Here is a 15,703-nt window from a genome sequence, read left to right as displayed (position 1 = left end):
GAGACTACAACACTAAGCAAAAGGCTGGTTTTCAGCTTTAAAAGGAACCTGTTATGATAGGCATAAATGGGAAAATGATGTTCTGAATACTGATCTAAGGGCAGTGTCATGCAATGTGATCCTGAAGAGGTTGAGCTTCACTGCCAGGACTGGTTTGTAATTCAGGATTAGGAGAATAGCAGCACACGTTGTAGTTTCATTTGATTCGTAAGTATTCCAACCTGCTTTTCGTTGCCTTTTCAGTAAATAAATTAGTTAAAATAAAATTCAAGTGACTTTATAACCCTTGTATTTACTCACTATATTAAAACTGCAGCTGAATATATGTGTTATGCTCATACATTTTAGGATTTCGACCTTAAGCCCTTTGCACCAACAGTACACAAATATGCAGCCTCTCAGCAGGTGGGCCTTGATGCCAAGAGGCTGCAGATTTGCGTACCTCTAATGTAAACATATATGTGCACCCGCCCTGCGTTCTCCCGGCTCAGTTACCAGGCCCTAACGGGAATCTCCCGATTGCTACTTGTGATTGAGAGCTTTCCAGTCATGTGACTGCTGTGACAGCCAATCACAGTGGTCACATGATCATAAACCCCACCCCTCCTCCTGGCATCAGAAACTCCTGAGGGCTGTGAGGTGCAACATTAAGGAGTTAAAGTGAAACGTCACTCTCTTAATCAACATTGACAATTTTTAATCCTTATGCTGCTAGTATTAGTAAATAGATAGGAAATGTTATCATATTTACTTGTTTTATATTTACTTGTATTTGATTTATTATAGAGTATACGTTTGTTACTTTGTATTTTCGTTTGGATGCAAACAAGGTCTAGAGTGACAGAAGATCTTTAGTTTCCTTAGAGTGAGAGCAGATCCTACCTGTGGAAAGAAAACAGGAAATGAATTTCCTTCTTGTTCTGTTCACTTCTCGACATCATCCTTCTCTGCTAAAGAACTGAATCCTTGCACATTCTAGCCAAACTGTAAAAGTTGAGTTCCACTAAAAGAGGAACCCCCTTACTGAGGCAAAGTGACAACATCAGCAAATAGCCCAAACCGCAGTCTGCAGAATCCCCAGTTGTAAGTCAGAACAGATTTGGCGATGATGTCATGGGCAACACCATGTGACAATATTCAGGCCTGGTGTTTGGCCACCAACCAAAGGAACATTATCTTTTTTTGGCTTTCTTTAAAATAGAAATAAGGATGATCTGTGAAAACTCCAATTAAAATTAGAGTGGTTTTATATTTCCAGTGCATTTTACGCATGCATGCTAGAACCTGGCATTTTCATAAATCCTATAGTATAGTTAATCCTGCCGTGCTCTGTATATCCTTTTAAATGTGATGTTTGATTTGAAGGTTATACCTGGAACAGAGTGACTTCCTGGAGACATTTACCTGTGAAGATGTTAGTGTGGATAGGTCCTCAGAATCAGTTACTTGTCAATCATTTGAACTAACCCTTCGGTCGTGCCTCTACCCACACATTGACAAGCAGTATCTGGAGTGCTGTGGAAACCTAATGAAAACTCTAAAAGAAGATTATAAGTAAGATATTATTATTGTTATTATACAGGATTTATATAGCACCAACCGTTCGTGCAGTGCTTTACAAAATTAAGGCAGACATAACAGTTACAATACAATTTGGTACAAGAGGAAACAGAGGGCCCTGCTCGTTAGAGCTTACAATCTAGGAGGAAGGGTTGAGTGATACAATAGGATAGGTAATAGCTGTGGGAGATGAGCTGATGGAGAAAATAAATTGCAGTTTACTAGTTAGAAGCAGGATAGACTTCTTTAAAGAGAATAGTTTTCAGGGATCGTCTAAAGGTGGATAGATTAGGAGATAGTCGGACAGATTGGGATAGGGAGTTCCATAGGATGGGAGAAGCTCGGAAGAAGTCCTGGAGGTGGGCATGGAAGGAGGTAACACGGGAACTAGAAAGCAGAAGTTCTTGTTAGGAGTCAATACACTGAAACCATATCATTAGATTATAATCATATAGTTCAACAGATCTCTGCCATTAACTGATCAGTACAAGATGTTTGAGGTCATTTTCATAATCCGATTTTTTCTATTTTAGACTGTCCGAATATTTGAAGTCAATGAGAAACTTCTTCCTTCTTGAAGCTGGTGATACCATGTATGACTTTTACACCTCTATATTTGATAAGATCAGAGAGAAGGAACCATGGCAGAATGTTGTTTTTCTGAATGTGCAGCTACAGGAAGCAGTCAGTCAGCGGTACCCAGAGGACAGCGCACGGTATGGAACAAAAATTGCATTCAGTGTATTGATAGCGATTTGTGTTTTTTGCATGCAGCATTCAGTAGTATACTTTAACAGGAATTAAAGCAGAAATAACTGGGCTAGCATACTTAAAATAAATTTAAAAAAATATATTTTTGTAGTTGCTTTTTTGAAGCAGGATTATACACAATGCTCTATGGGCAGTTTTAAATGGTTCAGAATAGCTTACACAGTACAGATAGCTTTAATTGTGATAAACATAACTCCCCAGTCCCCTCCTTAACGTTACACAGAGGGGGAAAGCTAATCAGGATTTTTAAGCAAGTAAAAAGGTAAGCAGCAATTTTAAAGTAGTATTACACCCTTTAAACCCAAAAGCAAACCGTTATATTGCAGCTTACCATTTCTTAGATGTGGTGGCTGCATTAGTTTCATATTTAGGCTTTCTTTCTTCTATTTTCATCTGGTCAGTAAGTCATTTGTTTTCAACAGAATAAGCTTTCTTGCAATCACAGGGATGAGACAAACCATTTAACACTGACAGGTGTGCTTACAATAATCAGCTCTTATTTATTCATGCAAAACCTTTTATCACAGAAGAAAAAAACTGGTGTAACTGTGTATAAAGTGTTAGCTGGACTTTGGCTTCAATTGTGTTTAATGTATTTAAACCTGCTAGTTCATTTAACAATTATTGACAATGCTGCTGTCCAAATGTGCCCCCTGTGCTCATTTATGTAGAGTGGGGGCACACTAATGCTGGAAGTGTGTTACTGGGCAGATCACTGGGGGCAAATAGAGAGGAAATAAGCCTAGGAAAAGGAAACCAATGTAGTCACCACATCTAATGATTGATGAGCTGCAATATATTCCATTTTTGGTTTTGGGTTTAATACTGCTTTAAAATATTTTTATAAGTTATGCTATATGAATCGGAACACATAACCAATATAAAACAGGTGTTATTCCAAGTTGGCTGCGAAAGTGAAAGTACGAAATACGGGGTTTAAGAGTACTGTCCATTGGAATATTAGTTATGTTTTTAGGACAAGCATTTGTGGGTCTACCCCATTTTGTCAGTCCAAGCAGTATTGATACACAGAGGTTTATGTTTATTTATTTCAGGTACTTGTAAAGCGCTGTCAATTTTACGCAGCGCTTTACATATATATATATTGTACATTCACATCAGTCCCTAACCCTCAAGGGGTGTACAATCTAAGGTCCCTAACTCACATTCATACATACACATACTAGGGCCAATTTAGACAGGATCCACTTAACCTACCTGCATGTCTTTTGGAGTGTGGGAGGAAACCAGAGTACCCGGAGGAAACCCACGCAGGCACAGAGAGAACATTAAAATGTTAAGATGTTTGCAAAGAGAACAATCCCTGGAAACACACACGCGGTAATAAAGGAAGAACGTTAGGCAGGTAAGAAGTTACAAAGGGGGCTGTGGAATTGGAGAGAAGGGGGTGAGTCGCAGAGGTGAGCGGTTCTAAAACTGATTTGATAGTGATTTGGAAAGCTGAGGTCTACATTCAGTCTATTATCTCTTGTGTCCAACAGGATTATTTGAAGTTTAAAGGATAAGTTGACCTTTTGGACAGAATTTCACTTTTCATAGTAAATAGAAGCATTTTCCAATGCCATTTCTGGCCCAGCCATCCCAATGTGCTTTTCTCTCACTTACCTTATCCACAGGAAGTTTAAAATCTTGTCAGTTTATTTGGATTTTTGAACTGATTTTCAGATTTAAGCACTTCCTCTAGATCTTTTCTCAGCATTCACTTCCTGAAGGCCATCTCCCAGAGGCCTTCACTTCCTTGTTGCATCATGGAAGAGGGTATGGTAGGGTGTGTTCACCACTCTGGACCACACCTCCCTCATTACAATTCTACCTTACACCCACTTTCTATACAATGTGATTGTACAATCTCCTTTTAGGTCTCCCATCAGCTATGTAATACAAGGGCCTGTCTAATTTGATACAAATTGAATAGATTGTTCAGGTGTGTCCTCCCTCCTATTCCATAGTTCTGGTAAATCTAAAGGAAATTGTACAGAGATTTTACAATCAGATTGCATAGTGTATGGCCATCTTTTATATAAGTACATAGGAGAGAGTGGATGGAGATGCTCAGTTGTCAGGCCTCATTCACATCTCCACGTAGCGAAAACACACTTTCCCGCATGTGATTGTTTTGGGTGTTTTGGAGAATTTTCACTTGTCACGCAAAGGGCAACCCATTCACTTGAATGGGTTGCCATACATGTAACAATCGCCCCAGAAAAGCTCCAGAACTTTTTTGGAGTGGAACATGGTGCGTTACTGCAGTTTTGGTGCATTTGCCACACTTGGGGTGCCTAAGTACATGCTTAACATGTAATGACAACACAAGCACGATGCATATTTGCAGCGTGTTTCTGAAACACGTCAATGCACGCATTTTCCGTGCAGTTTTACATGTGTTCGGAAATGCACAGATGTGCGTTCTTGTCACTGTTCTTGTGTAAACACACGAATTTCATTTTTAGGTCCGATTCACACCTAGCGTAGTTGGAGCCCACGTTTTGTGGCTCGTTTTTGCAGTGACACGCATTGATCTCAATGGGTTTCATGTGGCAAAGTAGCTCATGGGACATTTTGACGTGATGTGGGTTGCACATTTTTTGCTACATTTGTCATGTTTTATTATGTGGCAAAATGTGTTTGCTTCTGTGTTTGGTGTGCTGTTAACAATTAATGACACTGAAAGCACAACTAGGTAATTTTAGGTGTATAAATGTGGCCATACACTATGCAATCTGATTGTACAATCTCCTTTAGATTTACAAAAACTTTTATCATAAGGGGACACACCAGCTATCCAATCACTTTGTATCCAATCAAGTAGGCCCATGCACTACATCAGGGCTGTCCCGTGGGCTGCCTAAGGCCTGCCTGGGATGCTGTGGTAGCTTGCACGTATGGGAAGAACAAATAGTTGATGGGTGCAGGATGTGTGCTAATGGGGTAGCTGGCAATCTCTTTCCTCTGTTTTAATGGCTTCTTTTGTCCTAAATCTACATGGCTGCAAGTGATGAAGCTTTCTAAGAAATACAGCTAGGGTAAGGCCTTGTTCTCAAAATCAAATAAAGCTTTTATTTTTTTTTTTGCAACTGAGGTATAATTTTTCTCTCTAAATATCCAGCTCCCCTATGTACCAATCTACCATATATTAGTACATAGGAGAGCTGGATTTTTAGAGGGAAAAAAAAGGTGAACTTCGCATTTAAAGATTTTTTTTTTCTGGGTATTAACACCGTTGGTCACAGCAATCACATGGTACCAGCAGCGGGGCCGATACAATGATCTGTCATCGGCTTTGTCCGGTGGACATAGCCGGTGACAGAACATGGCCGCACGTTTTGGGAGGACGTCATATGACGTCCACCTGATACGACACGACAAAAATCCCACCTGGCTGTCATTTTGCAATAGGCTGGGCTGGACGTTTGTCGTTGTTGTGGACATCATATGACATCCTCCTGGAACGCGCCTTGTTGCGCGTGGCCATGCGCAGGACACAGTCGATGACAGATGACTCTACTGGCCTGCTGCTGGTACCATGTGATCTCTGTGACCAATCACAGCAGTTCACATGACAATTGTAAACAATAAATTACTTCGACTCAAGCCATTCCTTGTGTACAATTGTGTTGCTAGCTGTGATTGGTCACAGTTATCACATGGTACAGACAGGGCCAATCGCAGCCCATCTGTATCATGTGATTAGCTGTGGCCAATCACCGCTTATCACAACAATACATACTGAATGAATCTGTTTCATTCAGTAAACATTCTTGCTTATAGCAGTGAAATTCACACAGTGGAACACCGATCATCATACAGGACCTCTGTGTGAGGTCCCGATCATGTGATCACTGATTGGCCAATCAGTGATCACATGCAGAGTAGTAAGCAAGATGTCACTTCTGACATTGCTTACTATGTGTGAAATCTGTGAATGATCACAGAGGTCACATGGTACAAGGCTATTCACAACAGCCTTGTACCATGTGACAAGCTGTGACCAATCACAGCTCACACAGTAGTTCTCAATGGCTGCAAGAATGCAGCCAGAGAGAAGGAGGAATGATTGCTTTTACACCCATAAAGGCTGTAAAGCCAATCGGTGTAAAAAAGAAAATCTTCACCACCCCCGCAAGTAGCACAGTGTCACCATGGTGACACTGTACTGCTAGGGTGACAGTATGTAAAAGAAAAAAAAAAAAGCATAAATAATAATATAAAAAAATAAAATGTAAAAAGATTTTTTAAAAAATTTTAATTTTTGGTGTTAAACTAATTTGGGTTATTTTTTTTTAACTAAAAAGATAACAGAATAAATTTTGGCCAAGATTTATGATAAAATATTATTTAGTTGCAAAATTTTATAAGAAAAACACTTTTTTTTTTTTCAAAATTTTTGCACTTTTTCATTTACATAGCACAAAAAAAAAAAATCACAGTGGTGAATAAATACTACCAAAATAAAGATTTATCTGTCTCAAAAGAATGCTAAAAAATTCATATGGGTACAGTGTTGCATGATCGCGCAATTGTCATTCAAAGTGTGATAGCGCTGAAATTTGAAAATTGGCCTGGACTGGAAGGGGGTAAAAGTGTCCAGACTTGAAGTGGTTAAAAAAAAAAAAAGAATTGCCACTGCCACACCAGTTAAATGATTACAACATTACTATGGTAACATTATATTGCTCAGGTCACAGTATGTTAAAAGAAATTGTGAAAAAACATAAAATGCAAATATAAAAAAAAAAAATAAAACGTAAAAAAAAAAATGTATTTATTTATTTTTACATACTGTCCCCAGTCCGTGTCCCTGATCACTGCCACTCCAGTTATATGATGAAGCTGTACTGCACTGGTGATGGTATGAAATTTTTTAATTTACAAAAAAATTATGACAAAACATTACAACTTCAAAAAAACCTGCCATGCCTCTTAGTAAATACCTTGTACTGTCTACTTTCCAAAAAGGGATCTTTGGGGATATTTGTACTGTGCTGACATTTTTGGGCTTCAAGAAATGAAATGGACCATCAGTACATCAGGATTGATCGATTTCAGATGTATACAGTACCATAATTTGTGAGCTCTGTAACTTTCTTACAATAATAAACACTGATTTGGGATCTTTTCACCAAAGAAATGTAGCAGAATACATTTTGGCCTAAATTCATGAAGAACAATTATTTACTTGCAAAACTTTATAACAGAAATTAAGAAAAATGTGGGTTTTCTTTCAAGATTTTCGGTCTTTTTTTGTCTGTTTAGCGAAAAAAAAAACCACAGCAATGATTAAATACCTCTAAAAGAGCGCTCTATTTGTGTGAAAAAAATGATAAAAATTTAGTTTGTGTAAAGTGTTGCATGACTGCACAATTTTCATTCAAAGTGTGACAGCTCTGAAAGGTAAAAATTGGCCTGAACTGGAACGGGATAAAAGTGCCTGGTATTTAAATGGTTAAATAGTTGTTTGTAAACCCTTACATATACCCAGTGAAGGGACTAGCCTCATGTGATAAACAGAGATGAAACAAATCCTCCTACATAAGTCTTACCTGCTTATCTGTAACCCTCTCCTCTCTGCAGCCTTCTAAAACATATGTTTTACACAGTATCTTTCAGAAGTAGAAAGCAGGGGACGGGGATCTGACGTCACATACACAGCAGAGCTAGAGCACAGAGCTCCATGAACTCTAACAACTAAACACCTCCCTCCCCCCGTACTCAAGGTCATGGAAAAAACATACCGAGCTGAGGCCGAGTCAGTCACCTGCTGTGTCCTGAAGGAGGATGGGCTGTCTTCCAGGAGGTGTGGGCTTAAAGTGTTACTAAACCCACAGCAATAAAATCAGTCTGTATATGCAGTGAACCCTGCTTATTATATTCACTGTGGAACCTAAGGGATTAATCATCTACATTGTGTAAAAAGGCTGTTTGATCCTGTCTCCTCTGATCCTCCCCTTCTTCTACTGTCCCCAATCCATCTGCTGGTAGTACAGAGCTCTAGGAGGCACTCTGCACATGCTCAGTTCAGTGTGGATGGCTAGAGCATATTTTATTTCTTTGGGAGAGTGCATGTGATCAGCACTGTCCAGACAGAGGGTCAGGGGTCATGCAGTTTCATAGGTCAGTCAGAGGAGAATGAAAACTCCTCCTACAAGATTTATCAGTGCTCGGCCAGACACTAATAGAAGTAACAAGACTGCTATATACTGCTGATGAGAAAAGGTATTTAGCCATTTATATTTACTAAAATATTGCATGTCCATGTTCTGTGTATTGTGGGAGACCAGACATAGTGAATGCATAGCCATGGGTTTAGTAACACTTCTTTTCAGTGACTCAGGCAGATAGCAGAGGGATTAGAGAGGAACCACACTTAGTCGTTTGGGTTCAGGCGAGTACACAACACATTACTATATTCCATAGAGTGGTCTGTATCTGAGAAATGATGTTCAGAAGGTGTGCAGTAATCATCTTCCATATAAGCTGGAATTTTAGAGCCTTCCCCTCTGTGCTTCATGCTTTCAAATGTTTGAATTTACGAAAAAAATTTGCTTCTTTGCAAGTTCTCGATCATATTCTACCTCAAGGGGTGATCATTATGGGTACAGAATTCCAGTGGAGTCAGTGTGGTCAGTGTTGGCCTCTCTAGCAAGGAAATTTCCTAGCTTCAGTGGATATCAAAGATGCATGCCTACATGTTCCGATATTTCCCCCTCTTCAAAGGTTTCTGCATTTTACGGCGGAGGACTGCCACTTCCAGTTTGTGACCCTGGCACAACACCTCTCCCAGAGTGTTCACCAAGGTCCCAACCCCAGCTCTGTAGTTCTTGCATACTCAGGGTATCATTGTTATAGGGTACCTGAATTACTTACTACTAAGGAAGCAATCCGTTTTGCTTTTTTAGACCAATGTGTCTCACATGGTGCACAGGTTTTGATGGGTTTTGCATTCACAAGACTCTGCCTTTATCCAAGCCAACAGGTTAGAATATCTGGACCTGTCCATGGATACCATCCAGGTGAGACTGATCCTCCCTCTGGACAAATGTCTTACTCAGGTGGACTTCAAGACAACGACAAATCCCTTTTATGTGAGCTTTCTAGGAAGGTTGGTAGCTTCCTTAGAGGCAGTGCACTTTGCCCAGTTTCATTCCAGGCCCCTCCAATGAAATGTCTTAGTGGCATGAGATAGTAGGACACATTTGTTGAATTCCTGGATGATGGAGGATCTCCACACAGGTGCTGGAGACAAGAAAATAGTTTTTCTCTCTAATTTGCACAATCCTGAAGATGGATCGGACTAGTAGACTGGGGTGGAGTTCTGTACAATCTCTGAGTTCAAGGAACTTAGTCATCACAGGGTTGGTCATTGCCCATCAACATCCTGGAAATGTGGGTGATTCTTCTTGCCCTGCTGCACTGGTCGGTGAAGCTGAAGGGCCTCCCTGTAAGGGTCTAGTCAGACAATGCCATGGTAGTGGCATACATTGTCAATAATGTGCCTGAAGTCAGGGGGCCCAGGAAGAGGTGGACCTTATCCTGCCTCTAGCAGAACTGCATTTTCCTGCACTGTCTGCTGTCCACATTTCAGGTGTGGAAAATTGGCAGGTGGATTTCTTCAGCTGTCAACAATTGTCACTGGGTAGAGGGCTCTATACCAAGAGGTGTTCGAGGAGCTTTGCTGATGGTGGATTTGGATCTTCTAGCATCCAGATTCAATGCAAAATTGGACAGGTTTGTTTGAATTCACTCAGCTGAGTAACATCTTCAGCACTTGTGAATTGATGATAAGTATCTGTTACATGCAGCAATCCCATACATGTAAATTTTTTGCCGTACAGAGATTCTACATCCATAGTCGCAAGAAATGCATTCTGTAATAGATACTGTGTATTTTAGAGCATGTTCAGGAAATCATTTTTATCTTGCAGGAAACCAGCAGTATTGACTTACCAATGGCTTTAGCACCTTTTATGCTAGGCCTGAGATTTGGTCAGTGAGTAAATTCATATCTGATGTGATAGTTCTGCCCGGATTTCTTGTCTTGGGAATCATCAGCAGAATGTAGACTTTCCTAATTTCTGGATTATGTGGAATTGCATTAGTTACCTCTGAATGTACGTGGGTTTTTAGCATGTTAATTACCCTTTTTAATTGAGTAAAATATTGTGTGGGATCATAATCTAATTTGTTAAAGTATTATCTATAAACTGTATATATTTGTGTCCATTACAGCTACTACATCCCTTTATATGCTGGCATGGTGGTGTTTGATTGACTCCTGTATAGTCATTCACTTCAGTGGTTAATGTTTGTATAAATTTTCCATTTGCTGGGGATAAGGGAGATGTAACTAGCAGTCTGAAGCTGTTGATTTCAGTGTCCATTTTCTGGTCACATACTGTTGGAGGTTTAAAGCTGCTGCTATTTTTCTTTTTGTCACATTCCATTACCATAGGGTTGGTTATTGTCTTTCGGGTTTTAATGTTTTGCTAAACTTTTGTGCATTAGCACTGAATGAATTGAGGCATGAGGTAGACCCCTGAAAGATTGTCCTGGAAATGTAACTGTTAGTGCAAATACATTTTTACAGTACTCAACTGTGTTATTAATCTTAACATACTTTGGAAGATTCCTTCATTTAAAAAATTGTAAATCCTCATGGGGTCTTAGGATAGGTAATGGTATCAGGGTAAATTCTTATAATAATTTTTTCCTTTAAACTAGATTATCCATTTGCTTTGAGAATGTTGACTTGATTAAAAAGAAGCTTCCAGTTCATACATTAGATGGTCTTGTACTGAGTTATAAGGTGAGTGTAAGCTATAAGATTGCATATATTCTTTCATAACTTGTACATAGAATATTGTGAAAATTTTTTTAATAAAGCTATATAAAGTATATTTTCCTTCATGCTTAACTGGCCATCATTTTTCTGTAGGCCTGGCGAGACATTCACCGTTCCGGGTGGACGTACTCCCAGAATGCGCCACACGGGCCGCAGCACTATCTGTCACTCGCTGTGTCCACCGGCCGCTGCCAGTACTGTGTGATCACTGTGACCAAGCACAGCAGATTACATGACACAGTGGATGGCTTCCTTTCATGCCATACATTATGTACTTTTGTGTTGATCTCTGTGATTGATCACATGGTACAGAAAGGGCCAATAACAGCCCATCTGTACCAAGTGATTAGCTGTGGCCAATCAGAGCTAACCACAATAGTAAACACTGAATGAATCAATTTCATTCAGTAAAAATGGTTACATATAACAGTGAAATTCACTGGTATAAGCAATCAGAGTGTGTAAAAAATAAAAAAAATAAAAATCCTGATCGCTTCCCCAGAGTAGTAAAAAGTTACTATGGTAACATTATATTGCTCTAGTCACAGTGTGTGGAAAAAAATATAATAAGGATAAAAAAAAAAAAAGTTTTCCTTTACCGTCACCAGTCAGTATTCCTGATCACCGCCACAACAGTTATATGATGATGCTGTACTGCACTGGTGATAGTATGACATTTTTTCATTTTCCTAAAAATTTTGACAAAACATTACAACTTAAAAAAACTCGCCATGCCTTTTACTAAATACCTTGGACTGTATACTTTCCAAAAAGGGGTAATTTTGGGGTGTATTTGTATTGTCCTAGTTTTTTTGGATCTCAAGAAATTAGATAAGCTGTCAATACAGCAGGAGTGATCGATTTTCAGATATATATATATATATATATATATATATATATATCCCATAGTTTGTGGACTGATTTTGGTTATTTTCACCAAAGGAATGCAGCAGAATACAGTTTGTCTTAAATTTATGAAGATTGTTTTTTCATTTTAGCAAAAAATAAAAAACCCAGTGATGATTGAATACCACCAAAAGAAAGCTCGATTTGTTTAAAAAGATAAAAATGTAATATGAGTACAGTATTGAATGACTGCGCAATTGTCATTCAAAGTAACAGCACTGAAAGCTGAAAAGTGGCCTAGGCAGGAAGGGCGTAAAACTGCCCCGTCTTGAAGTGGTTAAAGCTAAACATTACTTACTTGCCCTTCAGTGATGTGAGGTTCACAAGCGCTCTCGCTGACATTACCTCACCAACTATCAGGATTGGGTTCTTCATCCATCTTGATTGGCTGGGCCGGGATGATGTAACTAATAACTGACGAGTTAATTCATCCTTGTATACGCCAGGATTGTACATTTAAGATGTGCATGAGTAGCTAAGCATACTCTGTAATGAATTGGTGAGCAGGGAGATAAGAATCCTTTATTGCAGAAGAATCATAGTTTACTGAATAGTCTACTGCATAAAAATAAATTAACCTCAGCTCATACATTTTATTTAATCTTGTTTACCTTAAGTTCCACATTTACTCAAAGTTTGAATATGCTGATCTGTTTTGTAATTTTGTCCAACTCTTGCCCTGTCCTAGGTACCTTGGCCTGTAGATATTGTGATCAGCTCAGAATGTCAGAAGATCTATAACCAAATATTTTTGCTGTTGCTGTTAATAAAATGGGCAAAGTATAGCTTGGATGTCTTACAGTTTAATGGTAAGCTGTCTTTATTGTGTCTGTTTTACTTATTTATAGCAATTAGAAATGACAGCCTATATTTATACACTTGTGGGAGACGTGTTGGACTTAGGTAATCTCAGACACAGTGGGGTTTATTTACTAAAGCTGGAGAGTCCAAAATCAGACTCACTTCTGCATAGAAACCAATCAGCTTCCAGGTTTCATTGCCAAAGCTTCATTGAACAAGCTGAGGTTAGAAGCTGATTGGTTTCTATGCAGAAGGGAGTCTGATTTTGGACTCTCCAGCTTTAGTAAATAAACCCCAGTATTTCAACTTAATTCCTGTGTTCCTGAGATTAGTAAGTGATATAAATAGAAAAAATGAGCTACCTGGTCTTTAGTGGTACTTGGCAGACCTTGCTTTCAATAAAACATATAGTTTATGATGTGAGTCATTAATATCCAAACTGAATTAAACATGGCATCGTACAATAAGCATATAGGCTGTTTTTTGTTCATTCCTCATGCATAGTGTATATACAAATACAGCATATTTGAACAATACATATACACTGCTGTATATAAATGCAATAGTACACGTAGCCAGATGTCCACACCTCTATGCTGCAGCAAACTGAAAGGAACGATCCCTGGGGGTGGACACTGGGACCCAACAGATAAAGCCAGATGATTGACAACAGGAGATTACCTCAAAGAATAGGTACAAATTGTAAACAAAATGAGCAATTATCTACAAACTTCACATTAATGAATTGGCACTTAGGGTTAGGTCCATATGTGTTTGGACACAGGCACAATTTTAGTTTTTTTTCAGGTATTTGCCAAAACATATTCAAGCTACAGTTATATAATGGATGTGGGCTGAAAGTGCACACTCTCATGTTTATTTTGAGGGTATGTACATCCAAATTGGAGGAAGGGTTTAGGAATTACAGCTCTTAAGAGTAGCCATCCCACTTTTTTCAAGGGACCAAAAGTAATTGGACAAATTAATATAATCATAAATAAAATGTTCATTTGTAATATTTTCTTGAGAACCCTTTACTGGCAATGACTACCTGAAGTCTGGAACCCATGGACATTACCAAAGACTGGGTTTCCTTCTTTCTGATGTTTTGCTAGGCTCTAACTGCAGCTGTCTTCAGTTCTTTGTTTGTGGGTCTTTCTGTCTTTAGTTTTGCCTAAAGCAAGTGAAATGCACGATCAATGGGGTTGAAATCAGGTGATTGACTCGGTCATTGCAGAATATTCCACTTTTCCTTCCAAAGATCCTGGGTTGCTTTTGCAGTGTGTTTTTGTATCATTGGCCATGTGTACTGTGAAGCGCCGTCCAATCAAGTTTGCTGCATTTGGCTGAATCTGGGCTGACAGTATATCTCTAAACACTGCAGAATTCCTCCGGCTGCTTATGTCTTCTATCACATCATCAATAAACACCAATGACCCAGTGCCACTGGAAGCCATGCATGCCCATGCCATCACACTGCTTCCACCATGTTTTACATGGTATGTGCTTTGGATCATGAGCTTTTCCAAGCCTTCTCCACAAATTTTTTTCTTCCCATCATTCTGGTACAGATTAATCTTAGTTTCATCCATCCAAAGAATGCTTTTCCAGAACTAGTCTGGCTTTTTTAGATTTTATTTGGCAAAGCCTAATCTAGCTTTTCTATTCTTCAGGCTTATGAATGGTTTGCACTTTGTGGTGAACCCTCTGTATTTCCTCTCATGAAGTCTTCTCGTGATTGTTGACTTTGACAATGATACGCCCACCTCCTGGAAAGTGTCCTTCACTTGTCTAGATGTTGTGAATGGATTTTTCTTTACCATAGATAGGATCCTGTGATCATCCACCCACTGTTGTCTTCCGTGGACGTCCATGCCTTTTTATGTTGCTGAGCTCACCAGTGCGTTCTTCTTTCCTCAGAATATACCAAACTGTTGATTTGGCCACTCCTAATGTTGTTGCTATCGCTCTGATGAATTTGTTTCATTTTTGAATCCTTACAATGGCCTGTTTCACTTGCATGGACAGCTCCATTGAACACATAATGTAGGTTCACAGCAATAGATTCCAAATGCAAATACCTCACTTAGAATCAACTGCAGACCTCTTACCTGCTTAATTGATGAAGAAATAATGGAGTAGCCCATACCTGGCCATGAAACGGCTTTTGATTCAACTGTCCAATTACTTTTGGTCCCTTGAAAAAGGGGGGGTGGCTACTCTTAAGAGCTGTATTTCCTATACCCTTGGATTTATATACCCTCAAATTAAACATGAGAGTGTGCACTTTCAGCCCATATCCATTATATAACTATAGCTTGAATATGTTTTGGCAAATATCTGGAAAAAAATAAAATTGTGCCTGTGTCCAAATACATATGGACTTAACTGTATATATTTATAAACACCACAGGAGTAATCCACAAATAGGGCCACTTTAATCTTCATCTTCATATGCATATGTCAAGTAAGACCTACCAGTAGGGTGGTATACTTCAGATGGTACTCTCTACCATATATGAAAGAATGACCAGAAAACAGCTAATGGGCATATTTTAGGATCTTGTTTGATTTAGTTTGGACTTTTACTGACTTATGTAATAATGTATATATGTTTTCTTGAAACCGTGGTCTCTTAGAGGTGTGTGTGTGTGTGTGTGTGAATATATATCTAAATAAATAATAGCTGCAAGTAATGTAATATTTTACACAGACCTCAGTTTAATCCTCAGCTGGATTTTCTTCTGCACATAAATATTTGCCGAAAGATCTAATCAGCCACATACGGTAGGCAAGTTCAAAATC

At 38.9% G+C, this 15,703-nt stretch overlaps 1 protein-coding gene across 1 annotated transcript in view; it reads left to right on the top strand.

Annotated features, from left to right (window-relative positions):
- TUBGCP5 (tubulin gamma complex component 5) overlaps positions 1-15,703 on the top strand; it is a 62,685-nt gene that overhangs the window by 25,440 nt on the left and 21,542 nt on the right. The window contains exons 15-18 of the mRNA XM_089693512.1: positions 1,366-1,554; positions 2,094-2,276; positions 11,071-11,155; positions 12,786-12,906. Of these exons, the coding sequence (XP_089549638.1) occupies positions 1,366-1,554; positions 2,094-2,276; positions 11,071-11,155; positions 12,786-12,906 (578 nt within the window). The remainder of the gene's footprint in view (positions 1-1,365; positions 1,555-2,093; positions 2,277-11,070; positions 11,156-12,785; positions 12,907-15,703) is intronic.

The sequence above is a fragment of the Staurois parvus genome, unplaced genomic scaffold (genome assembly GCF_062004578.1).
Source record: "Staurois parvus isolate SC_StPar_1 unplaced genomic scaffold, SC_StPar_1.0 ptg000634l, whole genome shotgun sequence".
In the NCBI taxonomy this organism is placed as follows: Eukaryota; Metazoa; Chordata; class Amphibia; order Anura; family Ranidae; genus Staurois; species Staurois parvus.
The sequence above is the reverse complement of the archived record's forward strand: the minus strand, read 5'-3'. Positions and strand labels throughout refer to the sequence as shown.